We start from the raw sequence: 23,031 nt of genomic DNA on the forward strand, positions 1-23,031 counted from the left end.
ATGCCCATAGATGCATGGGTTTATCTCTGGACTCTATCTTTTTTTTTTTTTTTCCCAGTGGGTTTTGTCATACATTGACATGAATCAGCAATAGATTTACACGTATTCCCCATCTGGACTCTATCTTATTTCATTGGTCAGTAATTCTGTTTTTATGCCAGTACTGTACTGTCATGATGATTGTAGCTTTGCAGTTAGTCTGAAGACAGGAAGGGTGGTTCCTCCAGCTCCATTCTTTCTCAAGACCTCTTTGGCTATGTAGGGTCTTTTGTGTTTCCATATGAATTGTGAAATTTTTTTTGTTCTAGTTCTGTAAATAATACCATTGGTGTTTTGGTAGGGATCACATTGAATCTGTAGATTGCACTTGGTAGTATAGTCATTTTCACAACATTGACTTTTCCTACCTAGGAACGTGGAATATCTCTCAATCTGTTTATGCTGTCTTTGATTTCTTTCATCAGTGTCATAATTTTCTGTATACAGTTCTTTTTTTTTTTCATTTATTTTTTATTAGTTGGAGGCTAATTACTTTACAATATTGTAGTGGTTTTTGCCATACATTGACATGAGTCAACCATGGATTTACATGTGTTCCCCATCCCGATCCCCCCTCCTGCCTCCCTCCCCATCCCATCCCTCTGGGTCTTCCCAGTGCACCAGCCCTGCGCACTTGTCTCATGCATCCAACCTGGGCTGGCGATCTGTTTCACCCTTGATAGTATACTTGTTTCAATGCTGTTCTCTCAGATCATCCCACCCTCGCCTTCTCCCACAGAGTCCAAAAGTCTGTTCTGTACATCTGTATCTTTTTTCTGTTTTGCATATAGGGTTGTCATTACCATCTTTCTAAAGTCCATATATATGCATTAGTATACTGCACTGGTGTTTATCTTTCTGGTTTACTTCACTCTGTATAATGGGCTCCAGTTTAATCCATCTCATTAGAACTGATTCAAATGAATTCTTTTTAATGGTTGAGTAATATTCCATTGTGTATTTGTACCATAGCTTCCTTATCCATTTGTCTGCTGATGGGCATCTAGATTGCATTACACACCAGTCAGAATGGCTGCTATCAAAAAGTCTACAAGCAATAAATGCTGGAAAGGGTGTGGAGAAAAGGGAACCCTCTTACACTGTTGATGGGAATGCAAACTAGTACAGCCACTATGGAGAACAGTGTGGAGATTCCTTAAAAAACTGGAAATAGAACTGTCATATGACTCAGCAATCCCACTCCTGGGCATACACACCAAGGAAACCAGATCTGAAAGAGACACATGCACCCCAATGTTCATCGCAGCACTATTATATATAATTGCCAGGACATGTATACAGTTCTTTTTTCTCCTTAGGTAAGTTCATTCCTAGACAATTTATATTTTTGTTGCAATGGTGAATGGGGTTGATTCCTTAATTTCTCTTTCTGATTTTTCACTGATAGTAGATAGGAATGCAAATGATTTCTGTGTATTGACCTTGTATTCCATGACTTTGCTGAATTCACTGATTAGCTCTAGTAATTTTCTGATAGTTTACTTTGGATTTTCTGTGTATAGTATCATGTCCTCTGCAAACAGTGAGAGTTTTACTTCTTCTTTTTCAATCTAAATTCATTTTATTTCTTTTTCTTCTCTAATTACTGTAGCTGGGGCTTCCAAAACTATGTTGAATAATAGTGGTGAGAGTGGACACCCTTGTCTTCTTCCTGATCTTAGAGGAAATATTTTTAGTTTCGCGCCATTGAGATTAATGTTTTCTGCAGGCTTGTCATATATGGCCTTTACTAAGTTGATATAGGTTCCTTCTATGCCAATTTTTTGAAGAGTTTTTTTTATCATAAATAGGTGCTAAATTTTATCAAAAGATTTTTATGCACCTATTGAGATTACCATATGGTTTTTATCTTCCAATTTGTTAATATGGTGTTTTACATTGATTTGGGTATATTGAAGAATCCTTGCACCCTGGAATAAACCCTACTTGATCATGGTGTATGAACTTTTTAATGTGTTGTTAAATTCTGTTTGCTAGAATTTTGTTGAGGATTTTTGTGTCTATGTTTGTCAGTGATATTGGTCTTTACTTTTCTTTTTTCTGTGTGTTGTCTTTTTCTGGTTTTGGTATCAGGGTGATGGTGGCATCGTAGAATGAGTTTGGAAGTGTTCCTTCCTCTGCAATGTTTTGGAAGAGTTTCAGAAAAACAGTCATTAGCTCTTCTCTAAATGTTTGATAGAATTTCCCTGTGAAGCCATCAGGCCCTGACCTTTGTTTTCCGGGAGATTTTTTATCATAGTTTCCATTTCAGTGTTTGTAATTGGCCTATTCATAATTTCTATTTCTCCCTTATTAAGAATTGGGAGATTAAACTTTTCTAAGAATCTGTCCATTTCCTCTAGGTTGTCCATTTTATTAGCATATAGTTGCTCATAATATTCTCTTACCATCCTTTGTATTTCTGTGTTGTCTTTTGTAACATCTCCTTTTTCATTTCTAATTATGTTGATACGATTTTTCTCCCTTTTTTTTCTTGATGAGTCTGACTAGTGGTTTGACAATTTTGTTTATCTTCTCAAAGAACCAGTATTAGTTTTATTAATCTTTGCTATTGCTTCCTTCATTTCTTTCTGCACTGATCTTTATGAGTTCATTCCTCCTTCTGACTTTGGTGCTTTTTTTTTCTTCTTTTTCCAGCTGCTTTAGATGTAGAGGTAGGCTGTCTATTCGAGGCTTTTCTTGTTTCCTGAGGTAGGATTTTTTGCTCTAAACTTCTCTCTTAGAACTGCTTTTGCTGAATCTCATAGGTTTTGGGTCGTTGTATTTTCATTGCCATTTGTTTCTAGAAATCTTTTTATTTCCCTTATTTCTTCAGTAACCTCTCCATTACTTAGTAATGTATTATTTAATCTCCATGAGTTTGGATTTTTTTTACAGCTTTTTTTTTGTTCCTGTAGTTGATACCTAGTCTCATAGTGTTGTGGTCAGAGAAGATACCTGATACAAGTTCAGTTTTCTTAAACTTACTGAGATTTGATTTGTGGCCCAAGATGTGGCCTATCCTGGAGAACATTTTGTGTGTACTTAAGAAAGTGTATTCTTCTGCATTTGGATGGAAAGTCCTGAAGATATCAATTAGGTCCAATTTGTCTAATGTTTCAATGAAAGTTTGTGTTTCTTTATTGATCCTCTTTTGATGATCTGTTCATTGTTTTAAGTGGGGTGTTAAAGTACCCTATTATTATGCTACTGTCGATTTCCCCTCTTATACCTGTTAGTGTTGCCTTATGTACTGAGGTGCTCCTATGTTGGGTGCATAGATATTAACAATTGTTATGTCTTCTTCTTGGATTGATCCCTTGTTCTTTATGTAATATCCTTCTCTTTCTCTTATAATATTCTGTATTTTAAAGTATATTCTGTCTGAAATAAGGATTGCCACTCTGGCTTTCTTTTGGTTTCCACTAGCATGGGATACCTTTTTCTATCCTTTTACTTTAAGTCTATATGTGTCTCTAGGTCTGAAGTTGTTCTCTTGTAGGCAGCATATACACACACACACATATGTGTGTGTGTGTGTGTGTGTGTGTCTTTTTTTGTATCCATTTGATCAGTCTGTATCTTTTGGTTGATACATTTAATTCTTTCACATTAAAGGTAATTATTGATATATATATGTTCCTATTAGCATTTTCTTAAATGTTATGGGTTTGTTTTTGCAGGTTTTCCCTTTCTCTTGTATTTACTAGTGTCAACTACAAATCTGCACTTACCAATAGTATTGCCAATGACAACAACAATGGCATCTGCCATCTGCCTCTATGGAGGATGAACCCTGTACTGCTATACCTGTGACCTTCAACAGCCCCTGAGGAAGTTCAGGGTGGAGTGAGGCACTCTATGCTCCACAGAATCTGGTGGGACAGGTCTTTAGATAGTTGGATGTCTTTAGGAACATATTTTATGATCTCAATCCTTGCATTTCCTCATATCTAGAGAAACACTAAGTCCCTTCATGGTGACATCAGATCCTCATGACAAAAAAATCTTTTGTAAAATGAGTGCTTCATGGGATTGAACTCTCCATTCACCAAAACCTAATACCTTATATATACCTTATACCAATAAAGAATATCAATAACCTCAGATATGCAGATGACACCACCCTTATGGCAGATAGTGAAGAGGAACTTAAACACCTCGTGATGAAAGTGAAAGACGAGAGTAAAAAAGTTGGCTTAAAGCTCAACATTCAGAAAACTAAGACCATAGCATCTGGTCCCATCATTTCATGAAAAATAGATGGGGAAACAGTGGAAGCAGTGACAGACTTTATTTTGGGTGGCTCCAAAATAACTGCAGATGGTGATTGTAGCCATGAAATTAAAAGACACTTACTCCTTGGAAGGAAAGTTATGACCAACCTAGATAGCATATTAAAAAGCAGAGACATTACTTTGCCAACAAAGGTCCATCTGGTCAAAGCTATGGTTTTTCCAGTGGTCATGTATGGATGTGAGAGCTGGACTGTGAAGAAAGCTGAGCGTCAAAGAATTGATGCTTTTGAACTGTGGTGTTGGAGAAGACTCTTGAGAGTCCCTTGGACTGCAAGGAGATCCAACCAGTCCATCCTAAAGGAGATCAGTCCTGGGTTTCATTGGAAGGACTGATGCTGAAGCTGAAACTCCAGTATTTTGGCCACCTCATGCGAAGAGTTGACTCATTGGAAAAGACCCTGATGCTGGGAGGGATTGGGGGCAGGAGGAGAAGGGGACGACAGAGGATGAGATGGCTAGATGGCATCACTGACTCGATGGACATGAGTTTGAGTAAACTCTGGGAGTTGGTGATGGACAGGGAGGCCTGGCATGCTGTGATTCATGGGATGGCAAAGAGTCAGACATGACTGAGCAACTGAACTGAACTGAACTGAAATGTACCAATATACCTTATATATTGATTTTCCCCCACTGCTTCTTTGGAGTGGTATCTCAGAGCTATCTGAGGTGCTGCCTCCCAGGCTGCAGTTCTCACTTTGCCCCCAAATAAACTTAACACACAACTCTCAAGTTGCACTTCTGTTTTAGTCAACACCGGCTATGTAAATTCCTTTAGTATTTGTTGTACTGTATAGTTCAGTGGTGCTATATTCTCTTAACTTTTGCTTGAGCTTTTAATTTCTCCATCAATTTTGAATGAAATCTTCAAAAGGTATAGTAATACCTTTTGAATTACCAGGTATAGTAATCTTGGATGTAGATTTTTTTTTCTTTCTATACTTTAAATATATCCTGTCATTCCCTTCTGACCTGCAGAGTGTCTGCTGAAAGATCTGCTGTTAACTTATGGGTTTTCCCTTGTATGTTGCTTCTTGTTTTTCCCTTGCTGCACTTAATATTCTTTCTTTGTGTTTAATCTCTGTTAGTTTGATTAATATGTCTCTCATTGTGTTTCTCCTTGTTTATCATGTAAAGGTTTCTCTGTGCTTCTTGGACTTGATTAACTATTTCTTTTCCCATGTTGGGGCAATTTGCAACTATAATTTCTTCAAAAATTTTCTCAATACCTTTTTTTTCTTCTTCCTCTGGGACTCCTATAACCTAAATATTTGTGTGTTTAATATTGTCCCAAAGGTCTCTGGGTTTATCCTCAATTCTCTTCATTCTTTCCCTTTATTCTGCTCTTCAGAAGTTATTTCCACCATTCTATCTTCCAACTCACTTATTTGTTCTTCTGCTCAGTTATTTTGATATTGGTTCCTTTTAGAGTATTTTTAATTTCAGTAATTTTGCTATTCCTGTCTGTTTGCTTATTCTTTATTTCTTCTATGTCCTTGGTGACTGTAGTAATTCTGTTAATTGTTTCTTGCATTTTCTCCATTCTATTTTCATGTCTTTGGAGCATCTTTACTATCATTATTCTGAATTCTTCTTCAATAGATTGCTTACTCCCTTTGTTTATTTGGTGTTGTGAGTTTCTACCTTGTCTTTTCATTGGTGTTGTAGTTCTCTGTCTTTTCATTTGTTTTTCCTAACTTGCTCCACTTAAGATCTCATTTTCTCAGCCTTTAGGGTTGTATTCCTTCTTCCTTTTGGTTTTTTGCCCTTGGAGAGCAAGGTTAGGTGAGTGGTTTGTGTTAACTTCTTGTTTGGGTGACTTGTGCCTGTGTTCTAGCAGAAGGAGACCAAGGAGATCAAGTAGGTAATTACATAAATAATGGGACAAATACACATACTTCCACACACAGTTATAACCAAAGTATTCTAAAGAAAAGAGTACAGGAGATTGACTTGGTGAAAAAGAGTAACCAAAAGTGATATCAACCAATTAAAAGCAGAGCTAACTAAAGCTCAATTTGGAAAATTAAGCCTGAGCAGAGTGCCAGCTGGGGAATATAGCAAAGAGAGTTCAACAATTTAACTTACGTGGTGAAAAAAGGAAAAGTAAAGGAAAAAAGAGAAGAAAAAAGTGAAAAAAAAGGGAGAGAAAAGGGAGATTTGGAAAAGAGGGCTATAAAAAGAAAATGAAAAGAAAAAATAGAAAAGAAAGGATAAATAGATGTATGTGAAAATATTTATATAAATTCAGGAAGAGCTACAGCAGATAAAGAGGTACAAGGAAAGCAGTCCAATGTATCAAAAACAAAATCAGAAAAATCACCAAAAAAGGAGGAGGGGGATAAAAAAGAAAAAAATCTTAAAATGAAAAATTTTTGAACAAGAAAATCTAAGAGGAAAATTTACAGGACCACAAGACACTAATGTAAAGGTAGAAACATGTAGCAGGAATAAACAGTGTGATTTATAAGAAAAAAAAATCTCAAAGTCATGGTTCTTATTGGTTGTGGGGTCTGCCTCCATGGATGGGGTTCGATTAGTGTCCTGTGATGTTTTCCTGGTTGGGGGAGCTTGTGCCTGTGTTCTGGTTGATGGAGCTGGATCTTGTCTCTCTGAGTAGTAGATTTTGAGGTGTCTATGGGTTCGGTGTATCTTTGGGCAGTCCTTTTGGCTTTGGCAGTTTTAGGTATGTCTATTTCTGCAGCCACTTCAAATCGCAGCACTGTTTATAATAACCAGGACATGGAAGCAACCTAGATGCCCATCAGCAGACGAATGGATAAGGAAGCCATGGTACATATACACAATGGAATATTACTCAGCCATTAAAAAGAATACATTTGAACCAGTTCTAATGAGATGGATGAAACTGGAGCCTATTATACAGAGTGAAGTAAGCCAGAAAGATTAACATCAGTACAGTATACTAATGCATATATATGGAATTTTAAAAGATGGTAACAATAACCTTATATGCAGGACAGAAAAAGAGACACAGATGTATAGAACAGACTTTTGGACTCTGTGGGAGAAGGCGAGGGTGGGATGATCTGAGAGAATAGCATCGAAACAATATATTATCAAGTGTGAAACAAATTGCCAGCCCAGGTTGGGTGCATGAGACAAGTGCTCGGGGCTGGTGCACTGGGAAGACCCAGAGGGATGGGATGGGGAGGGAGATGGGAGGGGGGATCAGGATGGGGAACACATGTACATCCATGGCTGATTCGTGTCACTGTATGGCAAAAACCACTACAATATTGTAAAGTAATTAGCCTCCAACTAATAAAAATAAATGAAAAAAGAAAAAGGAAAAAAAACATGGCCCTCTCAGAATATATTCACTGCTGCCAGCCCCTTACTTGTCCCTGGAATCTTTGCCAATGCTCTGTTCCCCAGTCCTGCCCTGCACTGAAGGCTGAAGCTTGCTAGGTAGGGGCTTGTGTGGATCTTTCCTCATCTCCCTGACCATTGCCAAGATTTGTGTGAGCTTTCCCCGGCCCCCTGAGCTCTCCCTGTATGTTGTGGGACTTGTGTGCACTTGTCTCAGCTCACCAAGTCCACCCTCTATGTTGCAGGGCTTATGTTCTCTTGTTTTGGCTCACTGGCCCACCCTCTACACTGTGGGGCTTATGTGCACTGGTCTCGGCTCCCCAGGCCCTCCCGCTGCATTGCAGGGTTTGTGTGCACTTATCTCAGCTCCCTGGGCAGCGCTCTGCATCACAGGGTTCGTGTGCACTTGTCTTGGCTCACCGACCTGTCCTCTATGTCTCAGAGCTTGTGTGTTCTTCTTCTGGCTCCCTGGGCCTACCCTCTGCATCGCAAGGCTTGTGTGTGCTGCAGAGGTTTGTATGCCATGCATCTCTCAGTACTCCAAGCCCGCCTTCTGTGCAGCGTGGGTTGTGTGCACTGGAGAGGCTTGTATGTGAAAGGTTGTTGCTGAATCACGCAAAGACGCTGGGATTCTTGGCCTCTGGAAGAGAAGAATTCAATCCGGGGCCAGAGATGAGGCTGGATCACTCAGAGCTTTTGTGTAATAAAGTTTTATTAAAGTATAAAGCAGATAGAGAAAGCTTCTGACATAGACATCAGAAAGGGGTAGAAAGAGTACCCACTTGCTAGTGTTAGCAATGGAGTTATATACTTTCAAATTAGTTATTACAGTGAGTCAAAAGAAATCTGGAGGTTGTAAAGACCTCACCAGACCTATTCCCATAATTCGCAACTTGAGATAACAGAATAAGCCAGACGGTTTTTTCAGAGACTGTCCTCAAGCAGTATACATTATTGTTATATAATCCTAAGCAGTGTAGAGGGGTGAAAAAATTTCTCCTTTCTTCCTCCTTGAGAATTCCAAGCCCCTCTCTCCATGGGGACCCCTAGACTTCTTATCAAACTGCCTAGGAATTGACTCTCTCATATGCTGTCCCTCTTTCGGCACCCTGGGCCTGCCCTCTGCACTGCAGGGCTTCTCTCGGTTCCACAAGTCCGTCGTTTTGTTGGGGTCACCGTCCATGAGCTGTTTACAGGTTGAGAAGTACAGCTTTCTCTGTTTTGCGCCCTTTAAGTCCCTGATTTGACTGGCTTTCTGAGATTCCGCAGCTCCCCTTTGGGAACATTTCATGCAAAAATGGGCTCAATAAAGGACAGAAATGGTATGGACCTAACAGAAGCAGAAGATATTAAAAAGAGGTGGCAAGAATATGCAGAAGAACTGTACAAAAAAATCTTCATGACCCAGATAATCACAATGGTGTGATCACTCACCTAGAGCCAGACATCCTGGAATGTGAAGTCAAGTGGGCCTTAAAAAGCATCACTATGAACAAAGCTAGTGGATGTGATAGAATTCCAGTTGAGCTATTTCAAATCCTCAAAGATCATCATCTGTGAAAGTGCTGCACTCAATATGCCAGCAAATTTGGAAAACTCAGCAGTGGACACAGGACTGGAAAAGGTCAGTTTTCATTCCAATCCCAAAGAAAGGCAATCCAAAAGAATGCTCAAACTAATGCACAGTTGCACTCATCTCACACACTAGTAAAGTAATGCTCAAAATTCTCTAAGCCAGGCTTCAGCAATACGTGAACCGAGAACTTGCAGATGTTCAAGGTGGTTTTAGAAAAAGCAGAGGAACCAGAGATCAAATTATCAATATCTGCTGGATCATTGAAAAAGCAAGAGAGTGCCAGAAAAACATGTTTCTGCTTTATTGACTACGCCAAAGCCTTTGACTGTGTGGATCACAATAAACTGTGGAAAATTCTGAAAGAGATAGGAATACCAGACAACCTGACCTGCCTCTTGAGAAACCTGTATGCAGGTCAGGAAGCAACAGTTAGAACTGGACATGGAACAACAGACGGGTTCCAAATAGGAAAATGAGTACGTCAAGGCTGTATATTGTCACCCTGCTTTTTTAACTTATATGCAGAGTACATCATGAGAAACGCTGGGCTGGAAGAAGCACAGCTGGAATCAATATTGCCAGGAGAAATATCAATAACCTCATATATGCAGATAACACAACCCTTATGGCAGAAAGTGAAAAGGAACTAAAAAGCCTCTTGATGAAAGTGAAAGAGGAGAGTGAAAAAGTTGGCTTAAAGCTCAACATTCAGAAAACTAAGATCATGGCATCTGGTCCCATCACTCCATTGCAGATAGGTGGTGAAACAGTGGAAACAGTGGTTGACTTTGTTTTTCTGGGCTTCAAAATCACTGCAGATGGTGATTGCAGCCGTGAAATTGAAAGTCACTTACTCCTTGGAAGAAAAGTATGACCAACCTAGATAGCATATTAAAAAACAGAGACATTACTTTGCCAACAAAGGTCCATCTGGTCAAGGCTATAGTTTTTCCAGTGGGCATGTATGGATGTGAGAGTTGGACTATAAAGAAAGCTGAGCACCAAAGAATTGATGCTTTTGAACTGTGGTGTTGGAGAAGACTCTTGAGAGTCCCTTGAACTTCAAGGAGATCCAACCAGTCCATGCTAAAGGAGATCAGTCCTTGATGTTCATTGGAAGGACTGATGCTGAAGCTGAAACTCCAGTACTTTGGCCACCTCATGCAAAGAGTTGACTCATTGGAAAAGACCCTGATGCTGGGAGGGATTGGGGGCAGGAGGAGAAGGGGACGACAGAGAATGAGATGATTGCATGGCATCACTGTCTCAATGGACATGAGTTTTAGTCATCTCCGGGAGTTGGTGACGGACAAGGAGGCCTGGCATGCTGTGGTTCATGATGTCGCAAAGAGTCAGACACAACTGAGTGACTGAACTGAACTGAACTGTACTGGGTGGGACTGTGCTCCCTCCCTGTTGTTTGGCCTGAGGCAACTCGGTCCTAGAGTCTATAGGCTTCTATATTAGGACTATTGGTAACCTCCAAGAGAACTTATGTAGAGATGCGTCTCTCAGGACTGCTGCTGTCAATGCCCCCATCCCTGTATCAAGCTACTGACCATCCTCACCTCTTCAGGAGACCCTTAAACACTCACAGGTAGGTCTGTCTCAGTCTCCTGTGGGCTCATTGCTCCTTTCTCCTGGATCCTGGTACATAAGACCTTTTTTTGCCCTCCAAGAGTCTCTGTTTCTCCCAGTCCTATGGTAGCTCTGAAATCAAATTTCACTGGCCTTCAAAGTCAGATTCCCTGGGAATTCCCAGTCCCTTGGCCAGATCTCCAGACTGAGGAGCCTTATGTGGGGCCTTGAACCTTCACAACATAGCAAGAACTTCTTTGGTATTATTGTTCCCCAGTTTCTGAGTTGCCCACCTGGCAGATATTGAATTTTATTTTTTCATAATTGTTCTCCTCCTACCATTTCACTGTGGCTTCTTCTTTCTCCTTGTATGTGGAGTATCCTTTTTGGTGGGTTCCAAAGTCTTCTTGTCAATGATTGTTCAACAGCTGGTTGCAATTTTGGTGCTCTGGCAAAAGATGAGCACATGTCCTTCTACTCTGCCACTTTAATCTTGTTCTCACACTGTGCGTTTTAAATGAAGATCATTCAAGCTCCTTCCAGCATTACTTAAAAGGACAGTGCTGAGAGATGGATAGATAATAGTGACAGATAGATGGATAGACAGACAATCTTCCCTTTGCTGCCACCTAAGACATTATATCTACTACTGTGGGCAGGAATCCCTTAGAAGAAATGGAGTAATTATCATAGTCAATAAGAGTCCAACATGCAGTACTTGGATGCAATCTCAAAAACGACAGAATGATCTCTGTTCTTTTCCAAGGCAAACCATTCAATATCATGGTAATCCGAGCCTATGCCTCCAACCAGTAATGCTGAAGAAGCTGATGTTGAACAGTTCTATGAAGACCTACAATATGTTATAGAACTAACACCCAAAAAAGATGTCCTTTTCATTATAGGGGACTGGGATGCAAAAGTAGGAAGTCAAGAAACACCTGGAGGAACAGGCAAATTTGGCCTTGGAGTACGGAATGAAGCAGGGCAAAGGGTAATAGAGTTCTGCCAAGAGAACGCACTGATCATAGCAAACACACTCTTCCAACAACACAAGAGTAGACTACATGAACATCACCAGATGGTTGACACCAAAATCAGATTGACTATATTCTTTGCAGCCAAAGATGGAGAAGCTCTATACAGTCAGCAAAAACAAGACTGGAAGCTGACTGTGGCTTGGATCATGAACTCCTTATTGCCAAATTCAGACTGAAATTGAAGAAAGTAGGGAAAACCACTAGCCCATTCAGGTATGACCTAAATCAAATCCCTTATGACTATATGGTGAAAGTGAGAAATGGATTTAAGGGACTAGATCTGATAGACAGAATGCCTGATGAGCTATGGACGGAGGTTCATGACATTGTATAGGAGACAGGGATCCAGACCATCTTCAAGAAAAAGAAATGCAAAAAAGCAAAGTGGTTGTCTGAGGAGGCCTTACAAATAGCTGTGAAAAGAAGGGAAGTGAAATGCAAAGGAGAAAAGGAAAGATATTTGCATTTGAATGCAGAGTTCCAAAGAATAACAAGGAGAGATAAGAAAGCCTTTCTCATGGGTCAGTGCAAAGAAATAGAGGAAAACAATAGAATGGGAAAGAGTATTGATCTCTTCAAGAAAATTAGAGATACCAAGGGAATATTTCACTCAAAGATAGGCTCAATAAGGACAGAAATGGTAGGGACCTAACAGAAGCAGAAGAAACTAAGAAAAGATGGCAAGAATACACAGAAGAACTGTTCAAAAAAAGATCTTCACGACCCAGATAATCATAATGGTGTGATCACTCACCTAGAGCCAGACATCCAGGAATGTGAAGTTAAATGGGCCTTAGGAAGCATCACTATGAACAAAGCTAGTGGAGGTGATGGAATTCCAGTTAAGCTATTTCAAATCCTGAAAAATGATGCTGTGAAAGTGCTGCACTCAATATGCCAGCAAATTTGGAAAACTCAGCAGTGGCCACAGGACTGGAAAAGGTCAGTTTTCATTCCAATCCCAAAGAAAGGCAATGCCAAAAATGTTCAAACTACCACACAATTGCACTCATCTCACATGCTAGTAAGGCAATGCTTAAAATTCTGCAAGCCAGGCTTCAGCAATACATGAACGATGAACTTCCAGATGTTGAAGTTGGTTTTAGAAAAGGCAAAGGAACCAGAGATCAAACTGCCAACATCTGCTGGATCATCAAAAAAGCAAGAGAGTTCCAGAAAAACATCTATTTCTGCTTTATTGACTATGCCAAGGCCTTTCACTGTGTGGATCGCAATAAACTGTGGAAAATTCTGAAAGAGATAGGAATACCAGACCACCTGATCTTCCTCTTGAGAAACCTGTATGCAGGTCAGGAAGCAACAGTTAGAACTGGACATGGAACAACAGACTGGTTCCAAATAGGAAAAGGAGTATGTCAAGGCTGTATATTGTCACCCTGCTTTTTTAACTTATATGCAGAGTACATCATGAGAAACACTGGGCTGGAGGGAGCACAAGCTGGAATCAAGATTGCCAGGAGAAATATCAGTAACCTCAGATATGCAGATGACACCACTTTTATGGCAGAAAGTAAAAAAGAACTAAAGAGCCTCCTGATGAAAGTGAAAGAGGAGACTGAAAAAGTTGGCTTACAGCTCAACATTCAGAAAACTAAGATCATGGCATCCGGTCCCATCACTTCATTGCAGATACATGGGGAAACAGTGGAAATAGTGGCTGATGGGGAAACAGTGGAAATAGTGGCTGACTTTGTTTTTCTGGGCTCCAAAATCACTGCAGATGGTGATTGCAGCCATGAAATTAAAAGATGCTTACTCCTTGGAAGGAAAGTTATGACCAACCTAGACAGCATATTGAAAAGCAGAGACATTACTTTGTCAACAAAGGTCCATCTGGTCAAGGCTCTGGTTTTTCCAGTGGTCATGTATGGATGTGAGAGTTGAGCTATAAAGAAAGCTGAATACCGAAGAACTGATGCTTTTGAACTATGGTGTTGGAGAAGTCTCTTGAGAGTCCCTTGGATTGCAAGGACATCCAACCAGTCCATCCTAAAGGAAATCAGCCCTGAATGTTCATTAAAAGGAGTGATGCTGAAGCTGAAACTCCAATACTTTGGCCACCTGATGTGACGAGTTGACTCACTTGAAAAGACCTTGATGCTGGTAGAGATTGAGGGCAGGAGGAGAAGGGGACAACAGAGGATGAGATGGTTGGATGGCATCATCGACTCAAGGGACATGGGTTTGGGTGGACTCTGGGAGTTGGTGATGGACAGGGAGGCCTGGCATGCTGCCGTTCATGGAGTCACAGAGTCCAACATGACTGAATGACTGACCTGAACTGGACTGATCTGACAACATTGACATTTTCTCTGTTTATTTCCCAAGCCATTCTGCTGCCTGCAGGCTGATTATCTTTTACTGGCTTACCTCCACACTTTCATTAATGCCTTATCATTTGTCCTTCAGCTCTAATCCAGGGCTCTGTGAGGACAACTAATTAAAGTCAAATGCTTCTTAGAAAGAGATATTGGCCAGCAATCCTGCCCTTCTACTCAGTAGGAGCAATGTTTAGGTTAACAGGTGAAGCAGGCATATATTTAAATGGACATGTTGTCCATTTTATCAATGCTTCAGATGTGCCCATGAGGTTTCTTTAGCTCTTATGAACTCTAATTGCATGTCCTGCTCACAGGTATATATGGAGATCACAGCTGGTTTAAAGAATTTGTCTCAGAGGAAAAGAAAGAGAGAGAGAAAGAGAGAAAATTTATCTATGTATATAGCCAGCTCCTATGAAGGAGCTTACTCAAAGATGAAACAGATGATAGCAGTATCTTGATATAAATTATGATAATAGGTCACACAAACTGTTAGATCACATGCTGATCTAAGAGACTTGAGATTATCTAAACTAACATGCAGATGATGAAACTGGAGCCCTGACAGTGTACACAGTTCTCCAGGCCCCACTTCAGAGTCTCTGATGCCCAGGGAAGACTCTATCCAAGACAGGCTGCTATTTCTCAGGAGAGAAGTTGAGAAAAGCCAGTTGTCTTCTTGTCTGACCTGACACTTTTGGTTCTCGTGTCTCCTAAGCAAACACAGCAGCTTCCCAATCACTCTTTTTTTTTTTTTTTCATTTATTTTTATTAGTTGGAGGCTAATTACTTTACAATATTGTAGTGGTTTTTGTCATACATTGACATGAATCAGCCATGGATTTACATGTATTCCCCATCCCGATCCCCCCTCCCACCTCCCTCTCCACCCAATTCCTCTGGGTCTTCCCAGTGCACCAGGCTGGAGCACTTGTCTCATGCATCCAACCTGGGCTGGTGATCTGTTTCACCCTAGATAATATACATGTTTCGATGCTGTTCTCTCGAAACATCCCACCCTCGCCTTCTCCCAGAGAGTCCAAAATTCTGTTCTGTACATCTGTGTCTCTTTTTCTGTTTTGCATATAGGGTTATCATTACCATCTTTCTAAATTCCATATATATGCGTTAGTATACTGTAATGGTCTTGATCTTTCTGGCTTACTTCACTCTGTATAATGGGCTCCAGTTTCATCCATCTCATTAGAACTAGTTCAAATGAATTCTTTTTAATGGCTGAGTAATATTCCAATCACTCTTACACAGGAAGCACAGAGATTTAAATCTATCCTCAACTGATGAGATAGGAGAAGCAAAATAAAGAATTTGGCCTCCAAAGTATCTATCACTAGAATAGAAACATTCTGCTTTTATAGGGTGCTAACTGTATCCAGGTATGGCTTTTATCTCTCACATGTTACACATATTAATTCATTTACAGATGAAGTATCAGGGGCTTAGAAAGATCAAGTGGCTTATCTAAGCTCACACAGTTGGTCAATGTTGGAGCCAGAATTCTAGGTTTAGTCCTGTATTGTAAAGCAATTTTTCATTGCCTCAACAGACAAGGAGCAAATTAATTTGAATTAAGCTGAGTGATTTGATTTTTGTCGTTTACAAAGATTTGTTTGAAAGCTAAACTTGTGCTTGACCTTTGCTAGGAGCTAGAGGAGATGCAAATAATGAGACAAAAGAGAATTTCATGGCAGACTAAGGTAGTGAATAAAAGCTCTAATGTAATACAAGCTTACATCAGACAGATGCACGGTTATGTTTTGCCTCACTGAGAAAAATTAAAACCCTTGACCATAAGTTTTTTCATCTTCAAAATGGGAATAAAATAGTTATTAATATTTACCTCAGAGTTGTGAGATATAGGTTATTCCATAAACATTTCCTGGAAAACGCCAGGCACTTGGGGGTCAGTAAAGTCCATTAACGAGATCCTAAATCATCACAAATAAATGTTAGTGGTTAATGACGATGACCAATGAAAATGCTATTGCTGATGGTAATGATGGTGATGCTAATGATAAAAGCAGTGGGGGCATTGTTGCTGCTGCTGATGCAATAATAGTGATTAAGCAAAAGAATACGGTCCTGACAGATCAGGAGCTGGCTGTCAATGTCAGTGGTTCCTTAGCTGGAGACATATTTTCCCAGGAGACACTTGGCAATATCTAGAGGCATTTTTGGTTGTCATAACTGTTAAGGGGGTATGAGTGCTACTGCGTCTAGGGGGTGGGCTCCGGGCGTACTGTTAAATACACTGCAATGCACAGGACAGTTCCCACAGTAAAGAATTATCAGGCCCAAAGAAGACATACAAATGACCACCAAGTATACAAAAAGGTATTCAACATCTCTAATCAACGGGGAAATGCAAGTCAAATCTACAATGATCTATCACCTCACAACTGTTAGTGTGGCTATAATTACATTTTACAAAACAAAATGTAAATATGTGTTGGCAAGAATGTGGAGAAAATAAAATGCTTATACATTGTTGGTGGTAATATAGAATGGTGCAACAATTATGGAAAATAGTATGGAGGTTCCTCAAAGAACTAAAAATAAAACTATTATATGATCGAGCATTCCCACTTGTGGGTAAACAGTCAAAAGAAATGAAGTAAGGATCTTATATTACCACATGTGTATTACAACATTGTTCATAATAGGCAAGGTACTGGAACAACTCAAATGCCCATCAACAGAAAAATGGATAAAGAATATGTGGTACAGACACTCAATGGAGTATTAGTTAGGCTTAAAAAGTAAAATCCAACCATTTATGACAACATACCTGAACCTAAAGAATATTATGCTAAGTGAAATAAACCAGTCACAGACAAGCAAATACTGCCTGATTCTACATAGATGTGGCATCTAAAGTAGTCAAACTCAGAGAAGCAAAGAATAGAATGGTGGCTGCCAAGGGCTGGAAGATGAGGGAAATGGGGAGTTACTATTTGACAGGCTTAAAATTTAAGTTTTTCAACATGAATAAATTGTAGATATCTGCTGCACAACATAGCAGCTACAGCTAACAGTATAGTATTGTGAGCTTTACAGTGTGTTGGGAGGGCATGTGCTGCCCCCACCACTTGACAGCAAGGAACATGGCATCAGCCCTGGAGCAGTTTGTCAACAGTGTCAACCAACTCTCCACCCAAGGTTTGTGAAGTTTTCCATGCCCAGCATTCCAAACCTTAAGAGGCTCTTCTCCCAGGTTCACTTCTTTATCAGCACTTGTAAAAGGGAGCACATCTGCTATGCAATAGACACCTGTTAGGGCAATTTGGTTTTCATCTTCTCCAGGGAATGTGTTCCACCCTGTAGTCATTTATATCTCCAATATTTTGCTAGTGTTGTGTCTAGTTGCCAGACTTTGCCATCAGCTAACAGATGCACTTGTGGAAAGAAAACAGCCCCTGCATAGCATTGGTATCTTTAGGCAGGCCATCAACAAGATACAAATGAACACAAACCAGGTGACCTCTGGCAGTTTGCTGGCAAAATGTTTTAAGCCAGCCCTGCCGTACCTGGACATGGACATGGTGGACATCTGCAAGGAGAATGGGACCTATGTTGTGAAGCACTTCCTGGGCTGCTATTGCTACAGCAGGATGGTCTACACCAGGCTGAAGAACTTCAAGCAGGTGCTTTACTTCTATGAGCAGGCCATCACCACCCCCACCACGGCTGTCAGTCACATCATGCTGGAGTCTTATAAAAATTGTGTTCTGATTTCTTTGATACTTCTGGGGAAAATAATTACAGCAGCGGCTGAAACACATGTGTCAAATCATGGATAGATTAGTTAAGCCTCTTAGCTTAATACATACCACAAGTTAGCAAAAGTGTACTCCGTCGACAACCCCTCTGAGCTCCACAGCCTGGTGACCAAGCACAGAAAGACCTTCAATGAAACAACAACATGAGGCTGGTGGAGCAGCGCCTGTTCCTGCTGTCCAGCGCCTGCTCCAGAGGCTCACCAAGACCTTTTTAACATGGTCATTACAAGATATGACGATTTGTTTGCAGTTATCTAGGCTTCAGGAAGCAGAAAACTATGTGCTGTACATGACAGAAGGTGATGAGATTTTCACAAGTATTAGTCAGATGGCTAGGATGGTCAGTTTCCACAATAGCCCTGAAAAATACAAGCCTGCCATGCTTCACATTGACCATGAACATACATATCAATAATTACTTTAAAGGTAAATGGATTAAATGATCCAACCAAAAGACACAAACTGATCACATTGATATACAAACAAGACATGTATATTTGCTGTCTACAGGAGGTCTACTTCAGACCTAGAGACACATACAGACTGAAAGTGAGAGGATGGAAAAATATATTACATGCAAGTGGAAATCAAAGGAAAGCTGGAGTAGCAATTCTAATATCATACAAAGTAGACCATCAAATAAGGAATACTGCAAGAAATAAGGAAGGACACTACATTACAATCAATGGATCAATCCAAGAAGTAGACATAACAGTTGTAAATATTTGTGCATCCAACATAGGTGCATCTTGATACATAAGACAAACACTAACAGACATAAAAGAAGAAACTGACAGTAATACTATAATAGTAGGGGATTTTAACACCCCACTTACACCAAAGGACAGATCATCAAAACAGAAAATTAATAAGGAAACACAAGCCTTAAATGACACATTAGACCAGATGAACCTAATTGATATCTTCAGGACATTCCACCCAAATGCAGAATACACTTTCTTCTCAAGTGCACATGGAACATTCTCCAGGATAGACCACATCTTGGGTCATAAGTAAAGCCTTGGTAGATTTAAGAAAATTGAAATCATATCAAGAGTCTTTCTGACCAAAATGCTATGAAACTTGATATCAATGACAGAAAGAAAAACTGTAAGAAACAAAAGCACATGGTCATTATGGTGATTAAGCAATACATTTGTAAATAACAAACAGGTCACTGAAAAAATAAAAAAGGAAATAAAAAATTCTTAGAGACAATGAAAACACTATGACCCAAAACCTATGGGATGCAGCAAAAGCAGTTCTCAGAAGGAAATTTATAGCAATACAAGCCTCAAGAAATAAGAAAAACATTGAATAGACAACCTAACTTTGCATAAAGCAATTGGAAAAAGAAGAACAAAAAACCCCAAAGTTAGCAGAAGGAAAGAAATCAAAAAGATTAGAGCAGAAATAAATGAAAAAGAAGTGAAGGGAACAATATTAAAGATTAATACAACTAAAAACTGTTTTTTCGAGAAGATAAACAAAACTAACAAGCCATTAGCCAGACTCATCAAGAAAAAAAGGAAGAAGAATCAAATCAACAAAATTAGAAATGAAAAAGGAGAGGCTACAACAGACAATGCAGAAATACAAAGGAAAGAGACTATTATGGGCAACTGTATGTTGATAAAATGGACAACATGGAAGAAGTGGACAGATTTCTAGAAAAGTTCAAGGTACCAAGACTGAACCAGGAAGAAATAGAAACTATGAACAAGTCAATTATAAGCACTGAAATAGAAACCGTGATCAAAAATCTCCCAAAACACAAAAGCCCAGGGCCATATGGCATCACAGGAGAATTCCATCAAACATTTAGAGAGAACTAATGCCTATCTTTCTGAAACTCTTTCGAAAAATTGCAGAGGAAGGAATATTTCCAAAGTTAATGTATGAGGCAACCATCATCCTGATACCAAAACCAGATAAAGACATCACAAAAAAGAAAATTACAGGCCAATATCACTGATGTACATAGATGCAAAAATCCTCAACAAAATTCTAGCAAACAGAATTCAATAACACATTAAAAAGATCATACACCATAATCAAGTTGGGCTTACCCAAGGATGCAAGGGTTCTTCAATATACACAAATTAATCAATGTGGCACACCATATCAACAAACTGAAAGATAAAACCTTATGATAATCTCAATAGATCCAGAAAAGTTTTCAACAAAATTGAGCACCAGTATATAATAAAAATTCTTTTTAAGAAAGGGCATAGGAATTCGTTGGCAGCTGCAGGTGAAGCAGAGCAGAGAACGCTGCGAGAGGAGCCTGTGAAGCGATTCCCACCGTCTCCGGAATCTCGTTCTGCCCTGGATTTCAGTTTGTGGAAATGAGCAGTCGTAAATCAAAGAGTAGCAACTTAATACAAGCAGACTACCTTTCACAGGTACAAAGAATTTTACGTGAAAGATTTTGTCATCAGAGTCCAAATGATAACCTATTTGGAGTACAAGTACAATATAAACACTTAATTGAGCTGCTAAAAAGAACTACTATCCATGGAGAAAGTAACTCTGTTCTCATTATTGGACCCCGAGGTTCAGGAAAGACCATGTTAATAAACCATGCTTTGAAAGAACTAATGGAAGTAGAAGGAGTGAGTGAAAATGTATTACAAGTTCACTTAAATGGACTGCTGCAGATCAATGATAAAATTGCCCTGAAGGAAATCACAAGACAGTTAAATCTGGAAAATGTAGTTGGAGATAAAGTTTTTGGTAGCTTTGCTGAAAACCTTTCATTTCTTCTGGAAGCTTTAAAAAAAAGGTGACCGGACTAGTAGTTGCCCAGTGATCTTCATATTAGATGAATTTGATCTTTTTGCTCATCACAAAAACCAAACACTCCTCTATAACCTTCTTGACATTTCTCAGTCTGCACAGACTCCAGTAGCAATTATTGGTCTTACATGCAGATTGGATATTTTGAAACTTTTAGAAAAAAGAGTGAAGTCACGATTTTCCCACCGGCAGATACACTTAATGAATTCATTTAGTTTTCCACAGTATCTTAAAATATTTAAAGAACAATTATCTCTACCTTCGGTATTTCCAGAGATTTTTGCCGAGCAATGGAATGAAAATGTACAGGGTCTCTCAGAAGATAGAAGTGTGAGAGAAGTGCTGCAGAAGCATTTTAATGTCAGCAAAAAGCTGCGTTCATTACACATGCTACTGATGCTTGCTTTAAATCGTGTAATACCATCACACCCATTTATAACTGCAGCAGATCTGATGGAGGCAAACCAGTTGTGCAGCATGGACTCGAAAGGAAATATTGTGCATGGTCTGTCAGTCTTGGAAATCTGTCTTATCATAGCAATGAAACATTTAAATGACATCTATGAAGAGGAGCCCTTTAATTTTTAAATGGTTTATAATGAATTTCAGAAGTTTGTTCAAAGAAAGGCCCATTCTGTTTATAATTTTGAGAAACCTGTTGTCATGAAGGCGTTTGAACACTTACAACAATTAGAATTAATAAGGCCCATGGGAAGAACATCAGTAAACGCACAGGGGGAGTATCAGCTGATGAAACTACTTTTGGATAATACACAAATTATGAATGCTTTGCAGAAATACCCCAACTGTCCTACAGATGTTAGGCAGTGGGCGACATCCTCCCTAAGCTGGTTATGATTATAACCATGGTTTCAGTTATGGAGTTTCAGGCAGACTTCTTCTAAAGAACTAAAAGCTGTTGTCCTTTAACAAGATATGTTATTACCTTTTCTTATATTTATAAAGATGTATTTTTGTATTTATGGGAGACTGTTAAACATGTATCATGGCTGTGCCTTGCCTTTGAATCATATGAGCAGTTACATGATTGTAAGTTTTAATTTCAGTGATACATTGTTAAGTAACTGTTCAAAAAAATAAATATGACTATCTTAGGGATTGAAAAAAAAAAAAGGGCATAGAAGGAGCCTACATCAACATAATAAAAATCATATATGATAAATCCACAACAAACATCATTATTAATCCTGAAAAACTGAAGCCATTCCCTCTAAGATCATAAATAAATGTGCCACACTCATCACTATTATTCAACATAATTTTGGAATTCATAGCCACAGCAATCAGAGAAGTAAAAGAAATAAAAGAAATTCAGATTGGAAAAGAAGAAGTAAAAATCTCACTGTTTGCAGATGACATGATACTGTACCTAAAAAAAAAAAACCTAAATTTTCTGTGCCAGAAAATTAATAGAGCCAATCAGTGAATTTAGTAAAGTTGCAAGATGCAAAATCAATACACAGAAATCACTTGCAGCCCTATACACTAGCAATAAAAATCAGAAACAGAAATTAAGGAATCAGTCCCATTTACCATTAAAATAGAAAGAATAAAATGCCTAGGAATAAGCCTACCTTAAGGAGACAAACGAGCTGTATACACAAAACTATGAGACACTGATGAAGAGATATTCCATGTACCTGGGTTGGAAGAATCAATATTGTGAAAATGACTATCCCACCAAATGAAATCTAAAGATTCAAAGTGATCCCTATTAAATGACCAATGGCATTTTTCACAGAACTAGAAAAAAAATTTTCACAATTTGTATGGAAACACAAAAGACCCCAAATAGCCAAAGCAGTCTTGAGAAAGAATGGAGGTGAAGGAATCAAACTGCCTGACTTCAGACTAACTACAAAGCTACAGTCATCAAGACAGTATGGTACTGTCACAAAAACAGAAATGTAGACCAATGGAACAAGATGAAAAGCTCAAAGATAAACCCAAGCACCTATGGGCACCTTATCATCAACAAAGGAGGCAAGAATATATAATGGGGCAAAGATAATCTCTTCAATAAGTGGTGCTGGGAGAACCGGACAGTTACATGCAAATGAATTAAATTAGAACATTTCCTAACTCCATACACAAAGATAAATTCCAACTGGATTAGAGACCTAAATGTAAGACAAAAAATTATAAAACTCTTAAAGGAAGGCATAGGCAGAACACTGTATGACATAAATCGCAGCAGGACCCACCTCC

At 39.1% G+C, this 23,031-nt stretch overlaps 1 protein-coding gene and 1 pseudogene across 1 annotated transcript; both read left to right on the forward strand.

The window, feature by feature from the left end:
• Nucleotides 1-17,390: 17,390 nt before the first annotated feature.
• Nucleotides 17,391-18,418, forward strand: LOC133052461 (COP9 signalosome complex subunit 3-like; annotated as a pseudogene).
• A 1,825-nt stretch (nt 18,419-20,243) lies between these two features.
• On the forward strand, nt 20,244-21,917 carry LOC133052618 (origin recognition complex subunit 4-like). Its single transcript, XM_061137546.1, is given in 2 exon segments — nt 20,244-20,780; nt 20,782-21,917. Coding segments are annotated over 2 exon segments (1,308 nt in total). The 5' UTR covers nt 20,244-20,351; the 3' UTR covers nt 21,661-21,917.
• The last annotated feature ends 1,114 nt before the right edge of the window (nt 21,918-23,031 follow it).

Source organism: Dama dama, chromosome 4, assembly GCF_033118175.1.
Source record: "Dama dama isolate Ldn47 chromosome 4, ASM3311817v1, whole genome shotgun sequence".
Taxonomy (NCBI): Eukaryota; Metazoa; Chordata; class Mammalia; order Artiodactyla; family Cervidae; genus Dama; species Dama dama.